Raw genomic sequence first — 27014 nt, 5'->3', positions numbered from 1 at the left:
CTCACCTCCCACGATTCTCTACAGCCTGTGTTTCCTCCCAACACCCAAAGGCAACCAGAAGAATGCAACACTGCTACACTGGGACCTCCTGCCACTTCTACACACACACACACGAATGAGGAACTACTCCTTTCAAGAGCGTCCTAAAGCCATGGGAAGACTCCTTAAAGCCAACCAGGTTAGAAGGGACCTTAGAAGTTTGCTCAGACTCTAGATCCCAGCTCACTGCTTCAACGCTCCTTACAGTAGCCACTCACTCACTCAAGTCTCTGCTTGAACCTTCCCGGGACACAGAGAAACCAGCCTCACAAGGGAACCATCCCACCACGTCTGCTTCCTGAGTTCCCACAACCCTCTGCCTTCCCTTCTGGCGTACAGTCCATTCTGGCTGCTTCTCAGGTGTGTAAACTTGACCCCCAGTGTAGTATCAGATTTCAAGGTCAAGGCCTCCTGGAACCCAACACACTGGGTGACACTGCTGTGCTGAGCACAGGCCTACCACACGTTGGTTGAAGTGAACACAGGACCCACAATAAAGGGAGCCCAGGAGTGGAAGGGGAGGGGGCGGGGAGGGCCTCTAGAGAAAAGGGTGAAGACCTCAAATTAGAAGAGACAATGAGCAGCACAGGGGCATCTCCAGGTACAAAATGCAGAAAGATCCCCATCCCCCTTAATAACAGCTACGTAAGAAATCTACCCTCAGCAGACAGAGGACAATTTCCCCCCCCCCCCCCGCAAAACCCAAAGCCAGGGCCAGCACCCCAGGTGGCTTTAACGGATCCAATCCCTTCTTCTTCATGGGTGTTGGGGGCACAGACACTCACCTGTGCAATCTTGGCATCATCCTGCAGCTTCTTCAGCTTTCCCTCATTGTTGAGGATGAACTCCTTCAGCAGCGTGTTGTGGTCATGCATGGTGTACTCCCTCTTGGTCAAGTCCATGCCCCTCTGCAGCTCCTTGACGTCCAGTAAAACATTCTCAAGGGAGACTGAAGTAGAGAAAGCAATGTCCCCGTGACTTCAGGCGGGAAAGTCAAAGCCACAGTGACTCTGGCTGATGAGCCAAGTTCTCAGTGGGTTTCTAGGGTTACGCAAGGCCCTTAGATCTAGTCTCCGGCCTTCAGTGCAGAGATCCATTAATAGGAATAATTTGCTAAGTGCTCACCATCAAGCACTGCATTAAATCCTTTACATGCATTAATTCAGTTGCACCATTAGCCCATGTTGCCAACGAGGAAAAGCAACACAAAGAGGTTACGTGGGCTGCCCTAGGTCACACAGCTAGGAAGTGGCAGAGACGGAGTTTGGATAACCACCACGGATCCCAAATCCTGTGCTTGTTTCCAACTATTCCATTTCTCTTACTGGAGATGATAACCTATTGGTTGGCCTGTAGGGTTAGAGGTTCCTTAACTGACAGGCCCAAGAGCTTATCCTCTACCTGACTCTTTGAACTCTTCTGCATTTCTGTGGCTCTCCAGCAGGGGGTAGCATTTCACCTACTGAATTTTTAGTTGTGCTGTCCACAAGGACCCAAAGCAACTTTGACCAGCTTCTTTTTGCTAAACAACCCTTCCATGCGTCAGAAGGGGTTATTAGCACAAACCTTTCCATCTGCAGTGTGGCCACCCTCCCAGAGCGGATTCACTTCTGCAGCCTCCTGCAGGAGGTCTGGGCGCAACCTCTGGCTCCCCACTGCCTGACGCAGCTCTGCACATGGATGGATTACGGAACAATGTAGCATGCTTGTCCCTCACTAGACCCACACTGTGCTATTCATCTTTGACTCCTCAGTGTTTAGGCCTGTGCCAAGTACAAAGCAGGAACTCAGAAAGGTTCACTGGATAAAGGAAGGAGTGAGTAAATAAATGAGTGAAGGGATAAGGTCTGCCTCTCAGCCTCCTCTAGGGCTTCAGCAGCATCTATCCCAGTAACAGGGCATCATCTAATTCATTAATTCACTCATTCATTTGTTCCCAACCATCAATTTGCCAGGAGCTAAGGAAATTATAAAGATAAATAAAACGATTATACCCATACATGAACAGGTTGCAGTGGACGTGTAAAATGTTGTGATAAAATTTATTAAATCTTGTATGAGAGGCCTGTACGGAATGCTCTTGAGTAAGAACACAGAAGCAGCAGCCATTTACTCTGAGGAAATCAGAGAAAGTCTTGCCCTCAGAGATTCAATTCGCTAAGTCTGGGGTAGGTCTCAGGAATACAAATTTACAATAAACACTTCGGCTGCTTAAGATCATAATTTGAGAATCACAGCATGTATCCAACTCCGAGGTCAATCTGCATCTTGTTCCTTTTTCTAGCCTAATGTTCTTTTGAGAGGACATGGTACACTGGACAACACACCATATGAGAAGTTCAAGTTCTGTTTCTATCATTTTCTACCCATGTGACCTTGGGCAAGGCATTTAATCTATAAAACTGTCAGTTTTTTCATCTGTACCAGTACAGCCCAACTATCTCAGAGTAGCCGATAATTTAAATGAGAAAATGCATAACTGTCATAGCAAAGTAACAACCAAGAAGTACTGATAATTTAACTTGTGCTCAGGTTAAACACAAAATGTTTAGAACTGCCACACCTGAGCAAGTGGGACAGCACAAAATCTAATTAAAGTGTTTGTTGGGGGCGGGGGGGTGAGTCTCAGATTCTCTCATTTCAAATGACAGCAACAGAATAAAAAGGGCAACAGATGGAAGAGGGAAGGCACATGAAGCCCAAAGACCTGGATCTTTACAAAGAGAACACTGCCCTCTTCATGTCCGTGTTTGTTATCGCTCCCAGGTACGCGCAACACCAGAGGCTATGTGTTTCAGCTCAGAGCCTCTGTTTTAGCCTCGCCTTTGTACAGGGGTTCTGAAGAGTGTTGTTTAAGCAGGGAAGGGTCCCCCATGATTCAAGGCATTCATACCCAAGAGTAACATTAAGAGCTGAAATCAAGTACCTGAGGCAGCTTTCTCCACGTAATGAAGCTCATTATAAAATAGGGACACTTGGTGATATTTTTCTTTTACGACATTGGATATATAGTGCAACAGTGTTTGCTTTCGGTCCGTTGACTTTGTATCTAAGAGCTGAAAACCAAAGGGGATGAGGGTTAGAGTAACAGATGATGGGAGAGTTACCTGCCAGATGATGCTCTCCCGCTCAGAATAAATACCTGAGCACAGGTGCCCCAAAGCGGAGAGAAAACATTCCCACAGGAGAGTCAGCTTTGGTCTCGGGTGAACCAGGCCATGGATTTTTTTTTTTTAATTTTTTTTTTGTTAACATCTTTATTGGAGTATAACTGCTTTACAATGGTGTGTTAGTTCCTGCTCTATAACAAAGTGCATCAGTTATACATATACATATGTTCCCATATCTCCTCCCTCCTGCAGCCCATGGATTATTAAGTGACAAGAGGACTTCCTGACCAGGGGACACGCTCAACTTTAGGGACGACTCTAAGCATGAGAGCTGTTCACACGTCTCTCCTCACGTGAACTCCCCGCCCCCATCTGCTCCACCACCTCCCTGGCTTACAAGCAAGGAAGACTCCAGTTTCAGCGCTCTCCCAAGTGAAGGCCAGAGTAGGAAGTGAGGCTGGAGCCGCGAGTGTGCACAGGTGTGCACGGGTACACCTATGCCATAGTCCTCACATCCTGCTCAGCCCCACCTACTCCCCAACTCAAAGCAGATGTGCTTAACGTACGTACCAGGGCCTTCTGGGGGCCAGAACTGTGACTAACTAGACAGTCCCTATCAAACAACCATGTCCCCCCGCACCTGGGGCTGGGGGCTCCAACCACCGCCCAACCTGCTCCCGTGGAAGCCTCGTGTGCCAGTGCAGCCCAGGGGACAGGGCTCCATGGAGCATTCTCTCTAGTCCTGCTCCCAAGTCAGGTGACTCTGAAAAGCACAGCACCCTTCTTCATCCAGGAAAAAGAAACACATATTTTTTTTTAGAAAACACAGAAAAGTATAAAGAAGCAGCTCAAAAAGCCTTCCTAATTCCATTCAACCTCTCTGTTAATATCTTAATCTACTTCCATTCGGTTTTTCTTTCTCCATATTTTACCTAGTTAAAAATCAAACTGCACAGACAATTTATACCCTGCTTTCTTTCCTAAACACAAAATTACCTATTCCTTTGAAAGCTCTTCACAAATATTCTAACAGTGGAAGAATAGTTCACCGTATTAACTATCATTACAGTATATCTAATCATTTCCCCAAATGTTGAATCTTTACACTGTTGCTAATTATTTGCAATTATAAATAAAATATAGCACCCATAATTCAGACCCCTGAGGAAAGATTCCTAGAAATGGAAATATCGGGTGAAAAGGTATGAGTATTTTTAAGGTTCGAAGTGCTTGCTGCCATATGGCGTTCCAGAAAATTTGTACCCACTGCTCCTCCCACTAGCAGAGAATCTTCATCAAAACATCCCACCCCACTTCCAAGAGCAGACTCTCTCTGCTCCAGGACTTAATCTTTGCCAGCTGTTTTGTCTCTCATATAGCTCTTGTACTTCTTTTAGTCCACTCACCAGATCTAAACTCTGAAGTTTAAATCCATAAACTGCTCCTCGTTTACTGCTATTCATATAGTTTCCGAGGGCCAAGATGATCTGCAAAGAAAGAGAGAAAAGAGAAGCCCATCGGTACAGCATCCCAGGCATTCCCAGGCTGAGGAATGCAGCTGACAAGTCAGCTCTTCCATACACGTATAAGAGGAAAACTTCACTTGCCTCCAGAATTTTCTTGAGTTTTTGGGACGACTTTATAGAGACAGATGCTGCTATAATTGAATGCAGTTGCTAGATTCCAGTCAAGGGAAAGAAGGAGGGGGGAAAAAAAAAAGACATGTTAAAAATGGGAAACTCTGATTGAAAACTAAAACTTTAATACAGAAGAAAACAGGCCTGCATTTAGAACTTAAAGCCTTAATGCTGAGATTCTATTTTTTCCTAAACATAACAATTTTAAGTTGTCCTGCTAGGTCTTAGGTAACTAGAGCATTACATGTAAGCTCTTCTCTAAATAGGAAGTATTATCAGAACTAGCTTATCATAAAATCTGTAAGCAATGAGACTTAAGTTAGGAGTCAACAGTGTCTTCCAGGAGAACTCAATAGCCTGCCCACCATCTCTAATCATGTAATACAATTCATATTTTTAAATCAATGGAGCTAGCCAAGAACAAAAACAAAACAAAACAGCAAAGAAATATAATCACCGTGTAGAAGTTCTCAGAACATATTTTGGACACACATGCTACTATAATCAGTAATTAACAAACATTTATTTAGAAACAGAATTGGGAAAGAACTATTTATGATATTCGTAAGTCTCTACCAGATTAACACAAAGGAAAAAGAGATGGCTGGCTATTATTTCTACGCCACCACAGTGTACTGTAACAAACTTCCAAGGAAGAACACCCCCATGGCAAATTTAACGCTTCCAATGAAAGTCAATAAGCCTGTTCACTAAAGATATGACATGGTTTTTAGAAACGAAGTTAAATTTTCAGTCTTGGTAACCCAGCCAGAGGACTGGTACCTTGAGGAGGGGACCAAATTTGAGAAAATGATTCTCTTTGTCCTCTGTATTGAGGTGTCCTTTAAAATCCAAAGGACATCTGCAGACACTGGAAATGGCATTCTCTAGGGAGAAGAGCAATATGGAATGGGGAAATTCACCGTTTTCAATTTTACTTGGCATACACAATGAGAAAAAGATGGTAAAAATAAAAATGCCATGTCGAAAGTTCTGGGAAGAAGTCTTAGAGCCCATGAGATTAAGTGCAATTCTGGGAGAAAGTTAAAAGAAAACAACAAAAAAATGCTATCTGTTTGGACCCCCTCCCTTGCCAGAGTTGGTCCACTCACAGGAGTCAGCATCTGAATGCTTTCAGCAAAGTTCCCAATGAAGGCCATGATGGTCATCTTCTGCATGAGCCGCTCAATTTTACTGAACTGCATCATGAACCGGTCTTCATCTGACAAGTTTTCCAGGGGCTTCCTTTCCCGCTCATAGAGCCGCAGCACTTTCACCTCATTCTCAGTTGGTAAGAACCTCATCAAACACTCTACAAAGTCTACAGGCAATGTCTTCAAGTCAAATCTGAAGACAGAGGTGGACATGTCAGTGTTAAAGAGACAAAAGTCAGTGTTAAAGAGCAAACCCCCTCCCCTCTCAGCCACACCGCCACCTGGTCCAGCTCATGAACCACCGTGTCGATGAGCTGATGTCTACAGCTGGACGGTGTCTACAGATGTGAACATGTCCCTTGGTGCTGGCTCCTGACTGTGCATCAAGCACTTTCATCGGTCCTTCCTGGAAACCTGGACCTTATCACAACTGCCATGCTCAGTTTTTAGGCTATTAGTATAGCTCTAAGCCTCTAGAAATCAATAGTAAATGACAGCAGGTAGAAGCAGAAGGAAAGCTGAAGTATCTGGTGGTTAAGTGGTTCAAGGACATGTTTTTTTAGGCATGTGAAGTACTGCTAATTAAGGAGATATAATATTATACACACAATTACAGAATATCTGGTGAACTCTGTAAAATATTTCAATTAAACCAGTAAGTCTGGGATATTTTTTCTCCTTTAGAAAAAAAAATGCATCAAAATGCCTGTACCATATGGATGCTTTGGCTTAAATGCATACATCCCTTGAGGGAATACTCAGTCTTTGTGGACCTATACTCAATCTGAACTAAAGAAGTATTTGCTACAATCTCTATTCTATTCTCTGGACAATCTTCGTTCAGTAATAGAATTACACTTAATCATCATGACAAACAAGATATGTGAAGATTAAAAACCAGAATTCTTATCAGGTTTCAACACTAGAAATCAGAACAGATGATAGGGTGCACTAAACTACTAGCTTATGATCCTGGCTGAGGACATGAAACTGGAACAAATGATTTCTCAGTGTCTTTTACTCCCCTAAGAATCTCTGATCAAAATTTATGAAATACCAATTAATGATGAATTAGTTCCTAAAACATCTAATAACATCCTTATCATATTTGAAAGTCACCATGACTCAAAGAGTAGAAAGATTCTTCTAATAGAAGAGTAAATAAAATCAATACCTTCTCTGCAGTTCAAGGATTAAAAAAAGAACTAAACTGGCTTTAAGACGCCCTGAAAGTGCTAAGCAGCAACAGGAATCACATTCCTATTGTTATGAATTAAGACATGCCTCTGTCTCCTATTTGCATCTGGCGTTGAGTTGAATCATTCCACAAATGCCATCAAATTTGTACTCAACGAATCTGGATAAAATTTAGATACTCCACAGAAAACTGATATTTTCTCCCTTTTCTTAGCATCTGCAATACTTCTCTCAACTTTCCTTTTATGTAAGCATTGCTGCAGGCATATATAAGAGAACAGACCAAGATAATAAACGATGTCACGATCCAGTTGTTATTCTTCTAAAACAATTAATTACTCATTCTAATATAGCACCCCCGAAAGTCATTTCTGATCCACCTCTTCAGCGTTACCATTTTTATTCTAAATTTACTAGGATATAATCTTTCAGAATGCCCTGAACTTACACATGAATAGCTTTACATATTTCGTCCGCGGTCTTTCCAGCTTTCCTTAAAGTTATGGCAAGATTTTTAGCCCTATTTGCTTCTAGTAATGTCACTTTGTTTGATCCCTTCTGCGTTATCTTCTGTTTGCTTGAAGAAAGATCAATGGCAGGACCTTGGGCTTTTGTCTTAAATATTTCCTCAAATTCATCTACATTTAAGTCCTGGGTTGGAGAGGAATGAAATAGGCAAATTAGATTATACTTAAAAATGAAGTCAGGAAGCCACCATTTAGACAGTTTCTTAAGCATCAAAGAAGTTACATTTTCTGCTAAGTACTGATACTTGTCTTTGGCCATGGCTTGCTCTATTTCTCTATTTGTGTTAGTGTTGTATGACTTATGCCACATATACAGACAAAAATGTCTAAAGTAGACAACTGTTTCCAACCAGTTAACTCAATTGCCTTTCAATTACTGCCTTGTAGAGATGGCCAGCACAGACTAAAACTATCCACCAAACCAGCTAGTAGGTGTGATTATTGAGTTCTTTTTCACTTATAGTTCAATAAAGGGTTTTTATGCCCCTTTATAAATTAAGGGCAGAGATTGTGTCAGATGTACATTTTGTGACATACAGTGAAGATGTTCAAAACTATTCCATTTTAATGGATAATAAGTTTTGAAACATATTTTTAGAAGCACCTTACAAAATCGCATCCAATTTTATTCTCCTTTTCTTCTTTACATCAAGACACCTAAAACACTAGCTTTTATTGCAGAAACTTTCAGGTTAACACAGCACCCATTCTGGCTTTGCTGCACAGAAAGGGCCCCTTGTTTCTAACCAATGAGAAAGATACCTCCAGAATTCGCTCATCATCAATTTCGTTGAAGACTGTGCCATTGATCTGATTTGGCTTCAGGGCAACCCAGTTAAAAACTGGCATTCTGAATTTCGTCTTGATTGGCTTCTTAATTTTCACAGCTACAGAGGTCAGAGAGAATGAAATTAAGATTCCACCAAAACCCTCGAGAACAATCAGACAACAGTCCTTGCAGATGACACTCTAACACTGGAGGAAGGCTGGCAAGAGGTGGCCAGGTGTTTTAAAATATGGAAAACATCACGCAACACTTTGGCCAGGGCAACTTGAGGTCATCATTTGATACAACAGTGTGTTACAGTTGCCTAAGAGCTGGGGTTTTTGCTTTTATTTTTTTAATGCAGGCAACTGGGTGGTTGAAATACAGTCACAGTGTCAGGACAATGCTTAGGACAAATAAAGAGTTGGGGAATAAAAATTATTCTTTACATTATTAGATAGAGAGGGCAAATACTCTGTGTCACTTAGTTTGACATTGGTGAACGTGAGTCGCATTCTGACATCCTAAATTTCTGGTTCTCTAACACATATTTCCAAAACAAATCTTCAAAGATGATCAGAGACTGCAGATAGTGTCTGCTTAAACCACCAGGAATGAAATGTCAAGAAGGCTGACTTCCAGCCAGAGCAATACACTCCTGTGGATGATTTCAATAATAGGGATGATATTGGCTGTTGAGAGTTATGCCAAACAGACTAAGGGCCACAAATGGCCCAAAACAGAATGTTTAAGAAGACAAAAGGGGTACTTAGAAATCTGGGTTTGTATTGCTTTCTGGAGAAGGGCCACAGTCCCCTCCCCCTCTCTTTTAAGTGCAACCTCTCCCCAGGAATCAGCTACTACGTGCAACTAGAAGGTACGAATGCACCCATTAAAAATACTGAAAACCTCTTAATAGAGAGGAAGGGTCCCACCTTTGAGGGGATGGGAGTGGGGGGAGTGCCACCTCCTCTTACTTTGGGGAAATGAGCTAAAAAAGGCAATCCACTAAAAATTCCATTAATTAACTACACACCAAAAGAAGTCTTCCCAAACCAATTAGCTATAAATATTCACCGTCTTAAGTCTGTCTCAGGGATGCCCACCACACTATTTGGGAAGGGAGGGAGAGGAAATTCAGTGCAGAACAAAAGAAATGGAATACACAACTGGGCTTTTACCTGGCTGCCTGCCTTACTGAAAAAACGGAGACAGACAGTGCCTCTCGTTCCTCCAGAGTTACAAAGGCCACGTGAACAGCGGGAATGTCATCTGACAGATCCACACAGAAGCATGCAGGAACACAGAAACACAGCTTTTGCCAAAACAGGCTTTCCACCGCCAAATGTGACACTTTACTCTCCACTACCCAATAGTGTCCACTTCTGTCCTTGCTACCCAGGAAAGCCCATGTCCTCCAGGGGACCAAGGACCAGACCTTCCTCTAGTCTGGCACTTCTGCAGAGTTGAGGGAGAGGAGGTGGATGGGAGTTGGGGTGACAGGTCAGCGCCATCAGGTTCCATCATCCCTCCACAGACAACGCAGGCCTCAGGACACGCCCTACAAGCAACTCCCTGTGCAGTCACCCTGCTTTTAACTCTCTAAGCAAGATTAGGAATAAGCCTGCGATCAGAGCACAGGCCAAAAAGTTCTCTTCTGAAAGGCTGCCCTGACTCTGACTGGGGAGTTGGGGGGGGGTGGGTTAGCAGAGGCAGGGTCTATAGGTGACCATGATACGCACCATGTTCCCAGTGTTCAAGCAACAGGAAGTGGCTCTGTGTGGGTGGGTGGGTTTTCTGTGGAGAGAACCGAGCACCAGAGGGAGGGGACTAGGAAAGCAGCGCCCAGCAGCTTTCCCTTGTTCTGGGGAGGAGCCTTCCTCTCTCCCTCAGGATAAATCTAAAATCCTTCTAGGGACTTCCCTGGCGGTGGTCCAGTGCTTAAGACTCTGCGCTCCCAATACAGGGGGCACGGGTTCGATCCCCGGTTGGGGAACTAAGATCCCACGTGCCATGGGGCACGGCCAAAAACAAACAAACAAATAAAATTTTTAAAAAACCCTAAAATCCTTCTAGAGTTGAGGCCTTAGATCCAACTTTAAAAACTAAACTAAAAAACATTCCTTTTCCCAGGGAGAAAGGAACAGGGCACCTGAAATCCAGGATGCCTGCTTAAAGGGCCATAACCTCTTCTACAGGTTCACCTAAAACATGTGGGCAACCCTGGAATCACAACAGCTAGCCAGCACCACACCTCCCCGCAGACACAGAGCAAATGCAATGGCTCGATGGGAGATGGGGTGGAGATGTCAAGGCACAGCGTGACCCACAGGAACACATGGCAGACACTCAACACACTCGGGGAGGAGCAACCTACAGAAAAGCTTGATGGGCCCGTCTTTTGTGGAAGCAGAAAGAACAAAGAAAATACAAAAGAAAAATTAGATACGGTTAGTGTTCAGCGGCTCAGCAGTCCACACACTCTTAGCAGAGAATTCCATGCTTCTGGGACACATTTCACAAGGCAGCACAGAGCCAAAAATTCACTTCCATTCAGACCTGCCTTAAAGACACCCTTATTATTTTATTTTAAAAAATAACTCTTTTTTAGAAAAGGGGGAAAAATGATTTCATTATAGTGCTGCCAAAGAGCCATACTGACGTGCACTAAGTATTCCATAAGATATAAACAAGTTTTTTTAATGAAAAAATAATCAGCTGAAGTCCCAGTTCTCACTGTGAAGTTCCAAAGCATATTCTTCCAAAGAGAAACAGCAAAGGTTACAGACTACCCAGGGGTCTGTCATTGATGACCTGACCGGGGAATGGGAACCAGGTTGGTCTAACAGATTCGAGGAGGTACGCCTTACACTTCAAATGCACATTTCACACTACTAATATATGCTGTATAAAATGCAAAAAAAAGTCCACAAGATAAACTCAGGGGACCTCCTCCTGGTCCCCTGACTTGGTCACCAAGAAGACACTTGCTCATTGCCTGCTGAAGAGATAAAACATCCAGTTGCCTGTGGATCTAGGGGTCTAGTGATGTCACAGGTTTCTGGCTTCCCAGGGGGCCCTTGGCATATCATCTCAGCTGTCTCTTGGCTCTATGGGGACATCCTGATGCTGTCTGGTCTCTTGGTTCCAGAGAGAGAGTGTTACTGAATACACTGGCAAAGCATCTCACAAAATGGGTTACAACCACTAAGTATTAACGGCCGAATTAAGGATGAGTAATGAAAAGAGATTAAAGACCTGGTAGAAACTGCCTGATCTCAAGCTATCAAAGACTCGTAAGGATTTTATAATCCTTATGTCTTGTAAAACACAACATCTTGTAATTGTTTAATGGACGCTTACGGCACTGAAGAGGAGTTTCTTCAGTCCCACATACAGTCCTTCAAATTGCATAAGACACAAAGGGGACAACTTCCCAATGTAGGAATCCTGAAGGGAGCAGTGAGGGATCAACTGAACACAGTTTCACTGTAAAACTGAGGCAATCGATGGAGCCAACAAATTGTAAAGATTAAGTAGTAGGAAGAACCCAGGAAAAAATTTAACCAGAGAGGCCAAGACTCGTTCAGAAAGGAGTCCTGGACGTGCACATCTGAGACTCTTGGCTCTTCTCTCCACCAAGGCAGTTCTGAGGTCCAAGTCAGAGCCCAGGTGAATGAAAGTAGAGGCCGTATCACACGTTAGGTTTTGTCAGAGAGAAAGGAAGCAGGACCAAAGGAGACACGCGCTCATGGCGAGCGCTCCTGAGGGGCTACAGGGAAAGCCTCATCAGTGGGCCCAGGTGCGCATGGCAATGACACTATCACTGAAAACAGCCTGTTGATGTAACAGATTCCTGGGGCTCCTTAAGAGGTTTTCTGTTTGTTTACGTTTCAAAATCCAACAGTTTCATGATGACGTTCCTTTAACTTTTGTCCTTCAGAAGCAATAAAAGTTTTAGAAGAAAGCGGTAGATGAGGGAGACCTTGAAAGGTCGAAGTAAGTCATTGGTTTACTGCCAACACGACTTTGAACAGGCATCTTGTTTGACAGTTTTATAGGAGCTGGGGTGGAAGTAAACACCACAGATCTGATGTGGAACATGTTTGTTACAGGTGGTTTATTGGTGTCGAAAAGGGCTTCAGTCACCAGGATAAATTAGTCCTAATGACTGGCTGGTAAAGCTGCTGATGGGATGGACATGCTAAGAGATGGAGACTGGGAGATCGTTTACAGCTGAGACCATCATTTACACTTTGGGCAAAAGGCTCTGAAAACCACTGCAGCCTTGGAAATGAGACCATTAGAGTGCTAGTTCGTCAGAAATAAGAGACCTCATGAAGGGACTGAAATGGTTGAGGCAGCAGAATTATCTGACGTCACAGGAACGGCTTGGCAAAGCTCAGAGCAATTCCAAACGCCAGGGAAACACTCCGTGACTGGGAAAACAGCTTGCGGTATTTTAGAAAAGAGTAAAAATTCATTTTCGTGAGTTAAAAATAAGAACTTATATTTCAAGACATTAGAGCAACTCTCTTCCTCTCACCCACACCCGCCCCGTTTTATTTCTGGTGAGGGAGGGATGCCGCATTCTATCCTGGGCAGCAGAGCATTTCAAGGCAAGAAGGTACTGCTGGTGGCAACGCTTCCCTTTGAAGCTTAATTCCACTGTAGTGAATTGTGATGCCCTCAAATGCTCAGAAGAAACGCCTGGAAGCCTACATCAAGCAATTAACACAGAGAGGTATTCTCCCCTTTTATAGATGCCATTGAAAATACCTTCAAAGAAAATAGCCATAAGCACTGAAAGCACGCTGTGTCAGAGCTTGGACTATCATGTTTGCTGAACCCATGAAAATGCACTGATCCCTAAGAAGGTAACCAGTCTCTCTTCCCTTCTCTAGGTGGGGAGAAAAAGGTAGGAAGACGGTGTGAGATCAGAACTTCCTGTCATGGAAAGAGTGACAAAGGCTACTGAAAGAAAAATGCCTCCTGTGCACAATTTCCCCTTTACTGGCTGCATTAGCAGGAATGTTCTTATATCAAGAGGAGACACGTGATTTTTCAAGAGACCTGGACTTTGAAAGAATGGCCTGGACCCTCTGGAGGTCAGACAGTTGAGTATTTGTATTAAATATCTGGGTCTTAAATCTGAGCTCTTACCTGCTAATCCTGAGTTGAAAACCACTGTGGGTGAAGACGTCCCGGGCAGCGGGGGTGCAGAGGGAGGAGGGGGGGGCAAAGGGGGAGCCGGCACAGTCTCAGCTGCAGGACCCGGGAGGGGAGGCGGGGGCGGAGGGGGAGGCGGAGGCGGGGGAGGGGGAGGGGGAGGGGGAGGAGGGGGCATAGGCGGCGTGGCTGGACCATTTCGCGCTAGCAAAAGAAAAGAAACAAATTGACTTTGAAAACAGGGGAAGGGTTTTTCCTGCAATATGCCATGTGTACATAAAGGACCTGAAAACAAACACTGAGGAGGACAAAGGGTTTTTTTCCCAAAGACTACAAAATGTCCTCGGTGACAAATGGGGAGCATTCTGCGCCATGTGTGAAATGAAGACGTATACCCTTCATCTCAAAAGGTAAAAAGTTCTTAGAATCAATCAATAAAAGAACATGCCAACAGAAACAGACAAAGGACATAGATGAACCGTAGGTAAAAAAAGAAGTACAGATATCCCAATGCTCTAGCTCAGCTCTCTCGCCAAGGCTTCTTACCTGCTTCAGGTGCGTCTGACGACAGAGGCAGGGGTGGGGGAGGAGGGGGCAAGGGTCCCGAGGCGGCGGCCCCCGTCACTGGTCCCACAAAGTCACCCACCGCCACTTCAGACCCCATGGGCAACGTGCCAGAAGCCACGACCGGCAGGATGGCGATGTCCCCATCTCCTTTCTTCTGAATTTTAATGGTCCCTTGTTTCTCCAGCTCATGAATCTTTTTTTCTAGGGTAGACTGTCTTTGAATGGCTTCTTCTTTCTCTTTGACCATTTTCCTTAATGTGTGAACCTGGGTATTTGCATCTTTGTAGATTTCCTGCAAAAAAGCCCATGGTCAAGAGTCGGCCTTCACGTGACATTCGTGCCTATTACCGTTAGATTGGCAAATTGAGGATAAAGAAAATAACAAAAAAAAAAGGAAAAAAGAAAAAGGATACTTATATATATATATAGGAATTCTATGGAACTCAGCCAGAACTTATAAAGTCCCACTCGTTATCAATTGTTCACTGGTAATGCATGCAATACATTCTAGCAGTTGTTACTGTTGAGGTAATTCTTTCCATTAATAAATACAGCTAAGTCAGTTTTCCCCACAGGTGAAGAGGAACAGGGCAGAGATGACCCAAAAATAATTTTATAGCTGACTTTGGAATATCCTGAGGGTATTCTGGTGGTGCAGCATGTTTCCTTTTCACTTTTGTTAAAATTCATTTGTTACTCCTAGATACATATCAGCTAACAGTAGACAAAAGCTCCCTAAATCAGACTTGGACAGAAGTCAGACTGGGATTAAAAATCTGCAAATCATGGAATAATCCACTCATGAGTAACCAGGGGCTGACTGTTTTGAATGGATTTCTCTGGCCTTCACAATGCCCCCTTGACCAAGCTCAGGACAGCAACTGTTGTAACATTTTCCCTTTTGTAATGCAGTTCACAAAACAGGCCAATGCTTCCCTCCACTAATTCCTTATTTCTGTCTAGGTTCTTCGCAGAAAACAAAGTTACAATTTTCAATTCAAAGGCTGTCCCGGTTCCTTTTATAAGGGGTCCACAGAGGTTCCTGTGGAAGGATTTTATGGAACTCACTTGCTGGGCCTTACACACGTGATCTCTCACCACAAACCTCCAGCAGGTAGGGAAACATTCTTCACACCCTGTCTATTATTAATAATCTGAGAGTCTGAACTTGAATTGAGTCCATATGCTACGACTCTGTCTCGATGGAGTGCCAGAAAATAAATTTCCTAGAGTTAACTGTAGGACCTGTCAGAATATCAAGCAACACACACAGACATGATAACCATCACATAAAATGTGCCATATCATTAACAGTCATGTAAAGGCAAGCCATTTGCCTAAAAGCCCTCCAGGCATTTTGGTGTTTTTATGTTCAAGCACATGGACGGCACTCCATAAATACCTGACCTGTAAGGTAAAACAATGCTAAAGCCAAACAAAACAGCTGGAATTATCTGATAATAAAATGGATTGATTTTGCTTTTGACTTTTTTCTTTCTCTTTCTCTCTCTTTTTTTTTTTTTTTTTTTTTTTTGGTGAATGCCAGTAGGTCTTGTCTATGTTGTGATTTCACCGTTTCCATGGCAACTGCCAAACCTGGTTTCAAGCAGAAGCAAAGCAAAGAAATACGAAGAAGTCCAAGTCCTAAGAAAAATAAATAAGTGGCATGAATTAAATCCATGCTGTGTTTTTATTTCCAACCAAATGGGTGATCCACAGAATTCACTCAGACTCATCCAGATGGGAAAATACTGTTGCTCCCAAAACCTGTGATAAGGAACTAATGAAGCCCCAGCATCTGATTGCACACACATGTGAAGACATACCCTAACTATGTGTACTTTTCATTTGAGTTTCACCTCTGAAATGGTTCCAGTAAATATGCCGCATCCATGCCTCCCTCTGCTGTGAACATATGCGGGTCCCATCTACTAGGCTAAAGCTAGAGACATTCCCTGCAATGCTCACCTGGCGTGGCTGCCATCATCACACTTACCCGAACAACATCCAGCTCCTTGTTCCTCTGCATGAGCTGCTTTTCCAGTTCCACGATCTTGGACATGGCTTCATTCTCTGTGTCTTGCAGTTTTTCCGACAACTGTAAAGTTTTGAAAGGGAAGATGTGTCACAACAAAGGATCATTCTCATCAGGTCCTTGGTTTTCAGAAAGTGTAGCTCAGAGACCACTAGGGGCCCAGCAGAGTCCTGCATGTGTTCCCCAAGTTGTTTTCTGAAAATGTTAATATTTATAAGATGGTGCTGAATACATACTTGCTTCTAAGAGGAATTCATTTACAAGGGATCCTTAATAAAACCCATAAGTCAGCTCCTTAGTGTTTTGACATACACAGTGTGTCTTTCTCCATTTCTGCAGGGGCCAGCAAGGGTAGAGAATAGTAGGTGAGGGAAGAGGACGACTCACCTTTCCCTCCCTAAGAAAAGGTCATTAGGCGAAAGCTTTTGAAAATTGTTGACCCAGAAAACTTGGTTTTGTTGTTATAAGTCACCAGTTGAAAAAATACTACTGCTTGTTTTGACTCAAACTATCCAAATAATAAAAGTCATTTTGGAGGGGTAGTTCAAATAAACAGGTGGTTACTACAATAGCAGGTTATGTAAGTATGGTCATGCAATGCCAGCTAAGGCTTCAGAGAAAGATGGGGTGAGCCATGAGTGAAAGTTACTTTTCACATAAGGCTCTAAAATTGGGCAACTTCTGATTTCTTACATCTCACTGAGAATAATCACACATAAAGAAAATCAGGGAGGCAAGGTGAGGAGGAAGAGTGGAGATTTACGCTGACCAAGTTCAGAATATAATATAAATATTTTAAGGGAAGAGACAAAAAGAGAAAAAGGAAGAGCCTATAAATGCTCTCCCTAAGCAGGTACCAACTAAGTCAGCACAGCACTTACAAAGGGAGGGGTTTTGGCAACTTGGCTAAACCACAAGCCATGAAGATGCCCCTTTTCAGACTGATGGGAAAAGAGGAAGGACATTAAGCACAAGTAATGCTCTTAACTAAGAAAATGCAGAGAAAAATAAATGGACCGTTCAAAGAGAAAAACCACATCCCTCCAAAAAGAGACAATTCCTTTCACAATCAAGGACACTTTCAATCAGAATTCAGTAAAAGGATGTGGTCCTCACAATGTTTGGGTTTTAAGACACACCATATTCCTGTTCATTATACTGAGAGGACACTTCTTGAAAGAAGAGGATATATGGGAAAACTTGCCGATTTCAAATGCTACCGTTGAGATGAAGCTATTTAGAACTTGAGTACCCATGAGGCAGGAAAGTGAAGACCCGCATCATGCGGACACTAGATCAGCCCGTCCACAGCTTGCATGGACACATTTGGTACAAGATGACTCACATTCAGAAGAAGATACTTCTTCACCAAACTGACATATTTTAGTTGCATTTCTCTTCAGGTAATGCCAATCTTCTAACTCTCTTGTACTTATAACTAAGGTGGCCAGGAAATCTGGACTCAGCAGAAACTGAGCAGTGAACGAAGGCAACGGGTTCCACTTAGTTGTAAGTAACATACCTGCCTTCGTTGAAAGAGCCCAGAATGGCTTCTGATCGCTCTCTAGCTCAAGTTGCATCTCATTCCTAGACTTCAGATCCTTTCATTCACTGCCATAAAAGCTAACATCTGTTCTGCCTTGCACCTAGCTGAAACGTTAGCCATTTTTCTTTTTCTGAGAGGTAGTTACATGAGAGATGTTTTCTTCCAGTTCTTCCACCCTCTCCAAAGCTGCATTCTTGGTTTCCGCGTCTTCCAGCAGAGCTCCCACATCAAACACATTGTCCAGGTAAGCCTGAATCTGTACCTGCAGCTTGTCACTCTCAGTATGTTTCAGCTTCTAAAAATCAAAATGCAGGAGAACGTGGTGTTAGCATATCTGTGGAAACACAACATAATTACCCAAGAGCCTACATGTTTTTGTTTGTTCCTACCAAGAGAGGTTTTTGTTGGTTGGTTGGTTGGTTTTTTTTTTTTGGCCACGTCACGAGGCATGTGGGATCTTAATTCCCCAACCAGCTATGGAACCCAGGCCCCTTGCATTGGAAGCACGGAGTCTTAACCACTGGACCACCAGGGAAGTCCCCCAAGAGAGGGTTTTGTATCTCATTCTCCTTAAGAGAACTCTGGAGTAACCATCTAAGAGGGTACCATCAGATTACTTTCTGGTGCTTACCCTCTCCCCAATATACACACATTTCCTCCCTAATCCTTCCTGTAGATATATTCCCCATGCAGATATATTCCAACCTAAAACATTTTTGATGCAGGTGAAATCAAGATAATAGAAAAATCAAAAGGAAACAACAGTCACAAGTAACATAAAACTTGAGGGGTATCTGTGTGGTAGAGGAGATTAGAGTGGGTGGTATCTTGCCTGGGTAGTGATGGTAGTTCCGGTTGAGGGTGAGGGGTACATGGGAGTCGAGGAAGACACTGATAGAGTATATTAGACTTGGGGATTATTTTAGCACTAGTTCCTAGAACCCATCCCCCCATAATTACTTGGCTAAGACACTCCCCCAACATGAGAAGCTCAGGGCTCCCAAAGCACAGATCAGGAACCTTTCCCCCATTCACTGCATTCTAGGGCCAGGCATCCCAAAGGAAGTCAACTAGCTCTAAGGTAAAATTAGAGGTCAAGTAAATCAGTCAATCCTTCTTACAAGAAACGTAAGTCATGTCTTTCCCTGGGGAGCAGATGAGTGGCTAGAATAATATCTGGCACATGGATGACGCCAATAAACATTTACTGAACAAGTCAATGATGACGTACAAGGTTGGGTTTTTGTAAACTAATGAAGCATTTATATATTATATGCTTATGTTATTATTCTTCTAACCACTTCTATCAATGTCCGGAACCAACAGACCAGGAAGTTAGAGAAATACAGAGTTTTGGGAAAAAATCAAATTTTTAAGAGGAATTCTACTCTACAAATAAATTCTCAGGAAAACAGATTTTCTCCTAGGTCTAATCTAGAATTCTACATCTTAGCTGTCTTGAAGAGAGTATGTTCCATCTTAGTTTGTGAGTCAGAACCGAAAAAAATTTTCTGAACGAGGGCAAAGTCTAGAAAAGAAAATGAAGAAGCAGCTTAGCGGGATTTTTCACAAGATTCACAGTGAGTAACAGGCGCTGATGTTACTACCTGTCATTGCATCCTGGCGCCTGAAATGAGCTCTGTGCAGCCACGACAAAACTGAACTAAACACCATTAGGAATACACCCAACTTTCATTCAAATATTGCTACTCTCAAGGCATGTGGATAAAGAGAAGAGAGGAACCCTGATTTCAAAGCAGGAACAAACTGTTGAATACAATATTCTGTCAAAGGTATTAGTCATTCTTTAAATAGGAAAGCAATTCAAACAAACTTTTCAATGGAAATCTTTCATGGCTCCAGCTGAGTAGAGTCTTTAGACAACATTAGGCCAGTCTACTCAAGGGCAGCCCAGCTGGTCTGATAAACAAGGCCATGAGCTGAAGAGTAACCAACTCTGCAACTCCACTTTGCGATAAACTGAGGGTACCGCCTGTGTAATTCCCTGGCTTCACTCTAAAGGAAGATGGGCAGGTGAACTCTGGAGATGTTCAAGGGAAGTACTTCTATTTTCTTCACTGTTAGAAACAGGCTTGAAATTGAGGTCAATAATTCTTGCCCTATTACTAGTGGCCTTTCAGATTCAAGTGGATCGTTCCCTACACAGAAGGGAAAACAAAAGCCTGAGTCAAAAGACAAGGGCACATCCTGTGCACACACAGCTACTTAAGTCTGTTTATGATTTTCACATCAACTTTGTTTTTTAGGCAAAGAAGTTCAGGGAACTGGCTGAGCACTTCCGCAAGGGAGCAAGAGAAAGAGAAACTTTAGACCCCTCTTCTCTCAAGAACTAAAAGCAGAATTTCTAAAGACACAAACACTTTAAGCAGAATTTAACAGCTACATGAGGAAGTCTCTAGTGCCCACTTCCTCATTATTTTTTGATGCTCCAAGCATTTATTCATCACTCTACAGCAGTCTTGGTTTGACTTTCCCTGCCCAGATGGAGTCCACAGAGTAAATAAGAATGCACATTGCCCAACAGCCCGGATGAAGGGTACAGAGAGACTTGACCCAGACAGAGCTCAAAAGCAGAGGAAAGCTGTAGCAAGGCTCTAAGAGGTTATTTGACTCCAGTACTAAAAGGCTGCTGGCAGAAGACAACGTAAGGCCCTAGGAGGTCTGCAAGAATCCAGCTTCTCTGGCAGATCACATTACTCAGATTGGTTCTTTTAACTAGCACTACAGCACCTGACTGCATGGAGCCTTAAGTGTTCTTTGGTCATTATGGAAGTGCATTTCTGAGAGTAGGCAATAAATCAAGTCTCATATTGGAACGAAAGGTTACAGCTATACTTACATCCAAGTATTCATCCAGGCCTAACTTGGTAAATTCATATTGGAGGTGAACTCTGAAATTCATGTCTTCTACTGAATGGACTACAATATTAATAAACTGCATGGAGGCCACCTGAAATGAAATTGTCAACAGGTTAGATGAGCTCCAAACTTGTTTTCTCAGTTTAATCATAGTCATATATTTTCAATTTCACAAATCTAAGCTCACTTACCAATTTCCTTTTCCTTTGTTTCATTGGGTCTTTAAAAATATTTTACAATTTTTAAAAATTCAAAAGTTATAGAGGTACCACAGTAAGATACCATTTCATATCCACTAAGATGCTATCATCAAAAAGAAAGATAGGGCTTCCCTGGTGGCACAGTGGTTGAGAGTCTGCCTGCCAATGCAGGGGACACGGGTTCGAGCCCTGGTCTGGGAAGATCCCACGTGCCACAGAGCAACTGGGTCCGTGAGCCACAACTACTGAACCTGCGCGTCTGGAGCCTGTGCTCCACAACAAGAGAGGCCGCAATAGTGAGAAGCGCGGCACGCGCACCGCGATGAAGAGTGGCCCCCGCTTGCCACAACTAGAGAAAGCCCTCGCACAGAAACGAAGACACAACACAGCCATAAATAAATAAATAAATAAATTTTAAAAAAAGAAAGATAATAACAAGTGTTGGCAAGGATGTGGAAAAACTGGAACCCTCATCCACTGCTGGTGGGGATATAAAATAGTGCAGCCACTTTGAAAAGCTTGATAGTTCCTCAAAATGTTATTCAGAGTTACTGTGTGACCCAGCAATCCCACTCCTAGGAATATACCCAAGAGAAATGAAAACATACATCTGCCTAAAAATTTGTACACAAATGTTCATAGTAGCATTATTCATAATAACCAAAAAGTAGGGGGAAAAACCCCCAATGTCCATGAACTGAGAGATTACAAAAATGTGATTCCATTCATGTGAAATATCCAGAATGGGAATATCTATAGAGACAGACAGTAGGTTAGCAGTTGCCTAGGACTGGGGGTGGGAAAAATGACCGCTAATGGGTACAGGAATTCTTTGGGGGCGGGGGGAGGAGGCAACAAAATGTTCTAAATTAGATTGCAGTGATGATTGCACAACCCTACAAATACACTAAAAATACACTGAACTGAGCACTTCAGATGTGTAAGCTGGATGGTATGTTAATTGTATCTCAGCAAAGCTGTTTTTAAAAAGTCTTATAGGCATATACAACACACTCAGTTATTACCAGTACATTGTAGAAATGTGATCATTATTGCAGTGAAGAACATTTAAATCACCTGTAATCACACCACAAGGTAATCACCTGTAAAATTTTACTGTGGGCCCCGCCATACCTACAGGACAGTAATAGAACTTCTGACCCATCTTTCCATTTTAAACAATCAACCAGTTTCTATTCCATAAAAGCCTTGGATTTGCTACATTCTCCCACAACTGCATCAGTGGCTCTGATCCGCCACAGAGAAAACCAGTCCCCAGCTTAGTAAATAACAGAACAGAGTTTAACGTATCTATTTTGTTTTCAATAGGGACAATCAGTTTATTTACAGTGAAAATATCTCACTAATGCTTTCCCTCTACGGTTACCCAGAGACTTGCAAGGAGGTATGACTGTGGGACCCACATTCACACTTACTCTGAAAACTGCCTCGCTCTTCCTCTCTCCCCTAAACCCCACTTTTTTTTATCTTGTTTAAATTGTTTTTCTCGAGTTCGATTCTTCTTTGAGTATATGTTACCCATTGGGTATCTGTGGAAGATGTGTAAACTCTCTAGGTTACACAAGGAATCTATCACCATTTACTAAAAACTTACGTCAGGTGCTATGGCTCAATAAGGTAAAAAAGATTTTGTCACTTTTTTGTTTTCTTTTGCCCACAAAAAAAAAATAAATACATAGAAAGGTCTTATGCTACATTTGAAGCATTTATATTATGTTTTACATGGAATATGTTGTTAGGGAAGTTGTGCAACTTAATTGCATTCCCAAGACAGTTTAAGAAAAGCCTCATTTTCTGGAAAAAACAAATATGTCTAGATTTTGGCATCTTTCCATTTCTCTTCTAAAGCAGGTCTAAGTGATCTATGGAGTGTTATACTATGCTGAAGAGGCAACTATTTGCTAGATGGCACATAACTCGAGCACATAGTATCCATATACTAACAGCCTCTAAATAAGATTCTCCAATGCATGTTCATAGGAATAAATGAACCGACAGGAAATATGCTCTCATTTGTCAACAGTGCAGGTGTTGTAAAGGGCTTAACATCATTATAATTTCAGTAGAAACTCAAATGGCAGAGAGATCTGGTAGGTACGATAAATGAGTGAAGTGGGCCGCGTGTAATACAATAGGGAATGGTGTGGACTGTGACAGACTGGAAAGGCTATCTTCACACTTAAGGAACAGGGACAACTTGGCTCCAGCAGCTGATACTCTACGAACAGGGACCTAGCGTTACCAGAACTTTTTAGTTCTCAGGAAAATCAGAAATCTGTAATTTAAGGCACAATTTTCAAATTTTTTAATGGAAGGACATCACTGTCAGACTAAACTCACAAGCCTGTATGTATGTTGGCTTCAGCCTGGGAGGCTCCAGTTTGCAAGGTCAGCTCTAAAGGAACAAATAAGTTCCCCCTATGAAGGCAGAGGAAAGATCCTGGTCAGGTGAGCCAGGGCATGACTTCTTTACATATTTGCCACCAGTGCAAATGTTAGCCTTAAACTCTCCAAAAAAATCCCAATAACAAGAACTAAAAGGTCAGTGTAAAAGTATTCCTTGTTTCAAATTTATTTTTTACCTTTTGAAAAAGTATGTACACATATGCTTTATGGAACAGAAAAGCTCTATAAAAGATTTCAACCGATACTGATTTGGGAAGGGGCTGAGGACTAGGAAGTGTATAAAATTTGAGGACCCAGAAAACATTTTTCATATAAAAGGGTTAGAAATCTGCAAAGCTATGGTCCATGTTTTATAATCACTGAAGCAATTCAAATGAAAACTGCCTGGCATCCCAAGCACAGGTTTTAGAAGACTTGGCGACAGAAGAACTGAACGGAATATCTGCTCCAGGCTAGAAGGGATCTGGGAAATTAAGCCCAAGTAAAGAATCTCCTGGGTCCAGAAGTTTCCAAGGTCAACTGAATTAGGTCAATGAAAGCAGACCTGGGTGTACTCAAGGGTAATCTGGCTCTGGAAATTCTCTACAGTGGATTCCACCTTCAGTCCAGGATTAAGATTTAGGTACATAGATTCAGAAGTGCTCAAACTCCTTTTGCTTTTTGTACCTGAAGATGACAGTCCTGCTGCTGAATCACACATTTTTGCACGTGATTTACCCTGCTAAGGAGACTTGCAGCATGATCACGCCCTCACAGAATTACCAGAGCAGGAAATCAAGGGAGGAAAAAAAAAATCACTGCTATGTATTAATTTGGGGGATATACACCGTCAGTTCTACAAACCAAAGCACTTCAGTCTTTGAGAATACAGTCTGGAGAAAAACCACTGGCTGGGGTGTACAAAAGGCAGAAAGGTTAACATTCTTGGTTTCTACTTTAAGGATTCTTATGAGCACTATTGACAGCTAAAGCCGGCTCTTGCAGGCATTTGTGCCAGGTGTTAACTTCCTTTTCCCAAATGCATGGCTTCACCCTTTGCTATAAATACAGCTGACCCTTGAACAACATGGGTTTGAGCCGTGTGGGTCCACTCACACGCGAATTTTTTTCAATAGCAAATACTAGGTACTACACGATTCACAGTCGGTTGAATGTGCGGATGCAGAACCGTGTAAGCAGACGGCCAACTGTAAGTTAACAGGCGGGTTTTCCACCGTAGGGAAGGTCAGCGCCCCTAACCCCCCGCATTGTTCAAGAGTCAACAAGAGTACTGTAATCAGTACTTTTGGCCTTTACTATAGTGTATACATATATAAGAATAAAACTGCAGATAAACGCCATAAAGGTAAAATACAGATTAAAAGAGCAAGTCTAAATTGGATCTTTAGCATATTATACTCAGTTTCCTATCCTTTATAACATATAATACGTATGTATGTATAATATATAAATATAAATGGATTTAGGAAATAACTGCTAAAAACTGAGTTTGCTTTATTGAAAGTAGTACTGAAATAACTCACCATAAAATCTATGTTATTGTCCTCATTTCTGAAATGTTCCATCAACTTCTCAAAGCGCTGTTTTTCTCCACAAACCTGAAACACACATTATCATCGTGCATGTGAAATTCCAAACATAAGCACTCCAAAATTAGATGCAGAAATTTTAGCATTAATAATTATTTCCAGAACATCTATTTTTTTTTCCCCTCTCTCGCAGGCTATTTACTTCTCTTCCTATAGTTAACACACAAACAGCAAAGTGAGCCAGGACCAAAGCTCACCCTTGGTCTCTCTTGCATGTTCTCTTGCTATTTTGAAATCCATACCGAATGTGCTCTTTTTTCACTGGTCATCTTTGTTTGTCCCACCAATCTTTTTAGCTGGCATTCAGAATCCCAGACTGTTGCTTATGGTTACAAAGAAAAAAAAAAAAAAAAAGACCATACTTTTCCTTTTTACAAAAGTACTTTTGAAACAGACATGCTAAAAGATTTTAATAATTTTGTATTTAAATTCTTTGAGAAGCAGATTCAAAATGTTCATATCATGTCTAACCAAATCAAATAATTTTAAGCATAAACTACAACATAAAAACTCTGGGAGGCTATCTAACCCATTCAAGGTGGGTACAGAAATTTGCAGTAATTTGTAAAGCAGCACTCCAGAGGCCTGAAATACACACATTCAGCTTGAATTAATGCTTTTGCTGAACAGGTGAAATAAGCAGATAAAATACTGTGAACTCCAGAGCCCCGAGGTACTCTGCCTATATGTGGAATTAAATACATGGAGTTAAGAACACAGAGTCAAAGAAAGATTTGTACCAAATAATGACTGTCTGGAGACTTATGCCCCAAAAAATCAAAGGATGAACTTTAATTCTTTCAGTGTCCTTGTCTACCTTTTTTGGAGCAAAGTCCTAAACCCATTGGTTGATTCATTCCACCTTCAGAAACTATTTACCTGGACACCCGTAGGCTTCTTGTTATGTTAGTAAGACACAGTCTCTAGTCTTAACATTTTTTGTGAATTTAATCCAGGTTTCACATGCTTAACGAAATTTTCTGATTCCCTTTGTGGTCTTAGGAATACTCAGGCCAATCCTAAATCCTAAAGATTTCTCCTAAAACGATATTTCATAATGCTATAATGCAGCTATTTAATTCTGTCATGTTAAATTCCGTGTGTGTGTGTGTGTACACATACAGACACATACATTTTGGTGAAGAGAATGTCCAACGAAGGTAGGAATTTTATGTTTTGTTCCTTACTCTATCCTCAGCATCTAGAACAATGCTTAGCATGTTGTAAATTCTCAATATTTGTTGAATTGCACTGAATAGAGGATAAACAAGAAATTATGTTAAAATACTCCTTTCCATTATGGTTTATCACCTGATATTGAATATAGTTCCTTGCACTACACAGTAGGACCTTGTTGTTTACGCATCCTATGTATAATAGTTTACATCTGCTATATTCAATATCCGGTGATAGACCATAATGGAAAAGAATATGAAAAAGAATGTGTATATATATATAACTGAGTCACTTTGCTGTACAGCAGAAATTAACACAACATTGTAAATCAACTATACTTCAAAAAAATAAATTGAAAAAAATACTCTTAACCAAAGGGTGAATGACTTACTACTACTCCCCATGATGTTTTAGAGCGAAACAAGAAGCCTCAGACCTCCGTAGCCAGGGACTAGGAGTCAATCTTTAGTAGTGGTTCCTGTGCCTTGACCGTGTGCTGGGAATGCTAAGATGAGCAGCTCCCACCTTTGAAGGACTTCTAGTCTCATAGCAACTTAATTTTCTCAACAGATTCACACCGCAGTTTACTATATTCTGATGACAACTCCCCATTTGTCTATACCCACCTAAACAAAAAATAATTATAGAAGATAGGAACAGTGCATGGGCCGGGTCTGGAGGAAGGGAAGGAGGCTCCAGAAGGCAGAGTTTAAAGGAAAGCCTTTAAAAGACATGTGTGTCCAATCCCACCCCAGACAGCCCAATGCAGGAGGCCCAGGTGGAGCTGGGGTGACATGGGCAGGTACACTTGCAAAGCACTACAGACCATTCTGATGCTCTGCAAAAGCTGAGAACCAGAGATTTAAAGGATGCCATGTTCAGCCGGGGGCCCACCAGCCCCTCTGGAAAATAGGCACAGGTTCCTGGAAAAAAAGGCTTGTTGAATGGGGCACGGAAGTGCAGGACCAGCTCCCTAGACCATGACATCAGTGACA

The 27014-nt window shown here is 42.2% G+C and overlaps 1 protein-coding gene across 4 annotated transcripts in view; it reads right to left on the bottom strand.

Moving 5' to 3' along the window:
* Nucleotides 1–27014, bottom strand: part of FMNL2 (formin like 2) — a 307756-nt gene that overhangs the window by 11070 nt on the left and 269672 nt on the right. For all 4 annotated transcript variants that reach the window (XM_082464960.1, XM_082464962.1, XM_082464959.1 and 1 more), the window contains exons 10-22: nt 24778–24852; nt 20608–20718; nt 17893–18042; nt 16163–16264; nt 14146–14458; nt 13594–13803; nt 8427–8551; nt 7586–7788; nt 5899–6133; nt 4757–4825; nt 4556–4636; nt 2966–3095; nt 825–988 (exon numbers count right to left, since the gene is read on the bottom strand). In XM_082464960.1, the coding sequence (XP_082321086.1) occupies nt 825–988; nt 2966–3095; nt 4556–4636; nt 4757–4825; nt 5899–6133; nt 7586–7788; nt 8427–8551; nt 13594–13803; nt 14146–14458; nt 16163–16264; nt 17893–18042; nt 20608–20718; nt 24778–24852 (1968 nt within the window). The remainder of the gene's footprint in view (nt 1–824; nt 989–2965; nt 3096–4555; nt 4637–4756; nt 4826–5898; nt 6134–7585; nt 7789–8426; nt 8552–13593; nt 13804–14145; nt 14459–16162; nt 16265–17892; nt 18043–20607; nt 20719–24777; nt 24853–27014) is intronic.

This window comes from Balaenoptera physalus, assembly GCF_965194825.1.
Source record: "Balaenoptera physalus genome assembly, chromosome: 6".
NCBI classification, from domain to species: domain Eukaryota; kingdom Metazoa; phylum Chordata; class Mammalia; order Artiodactyla; family Balaenopteridae; genus Balaenoptera; species Balaenoptera physalus.
This window is presented reverse-complemented; position numbering and strand designations above follow the sequence as displayed.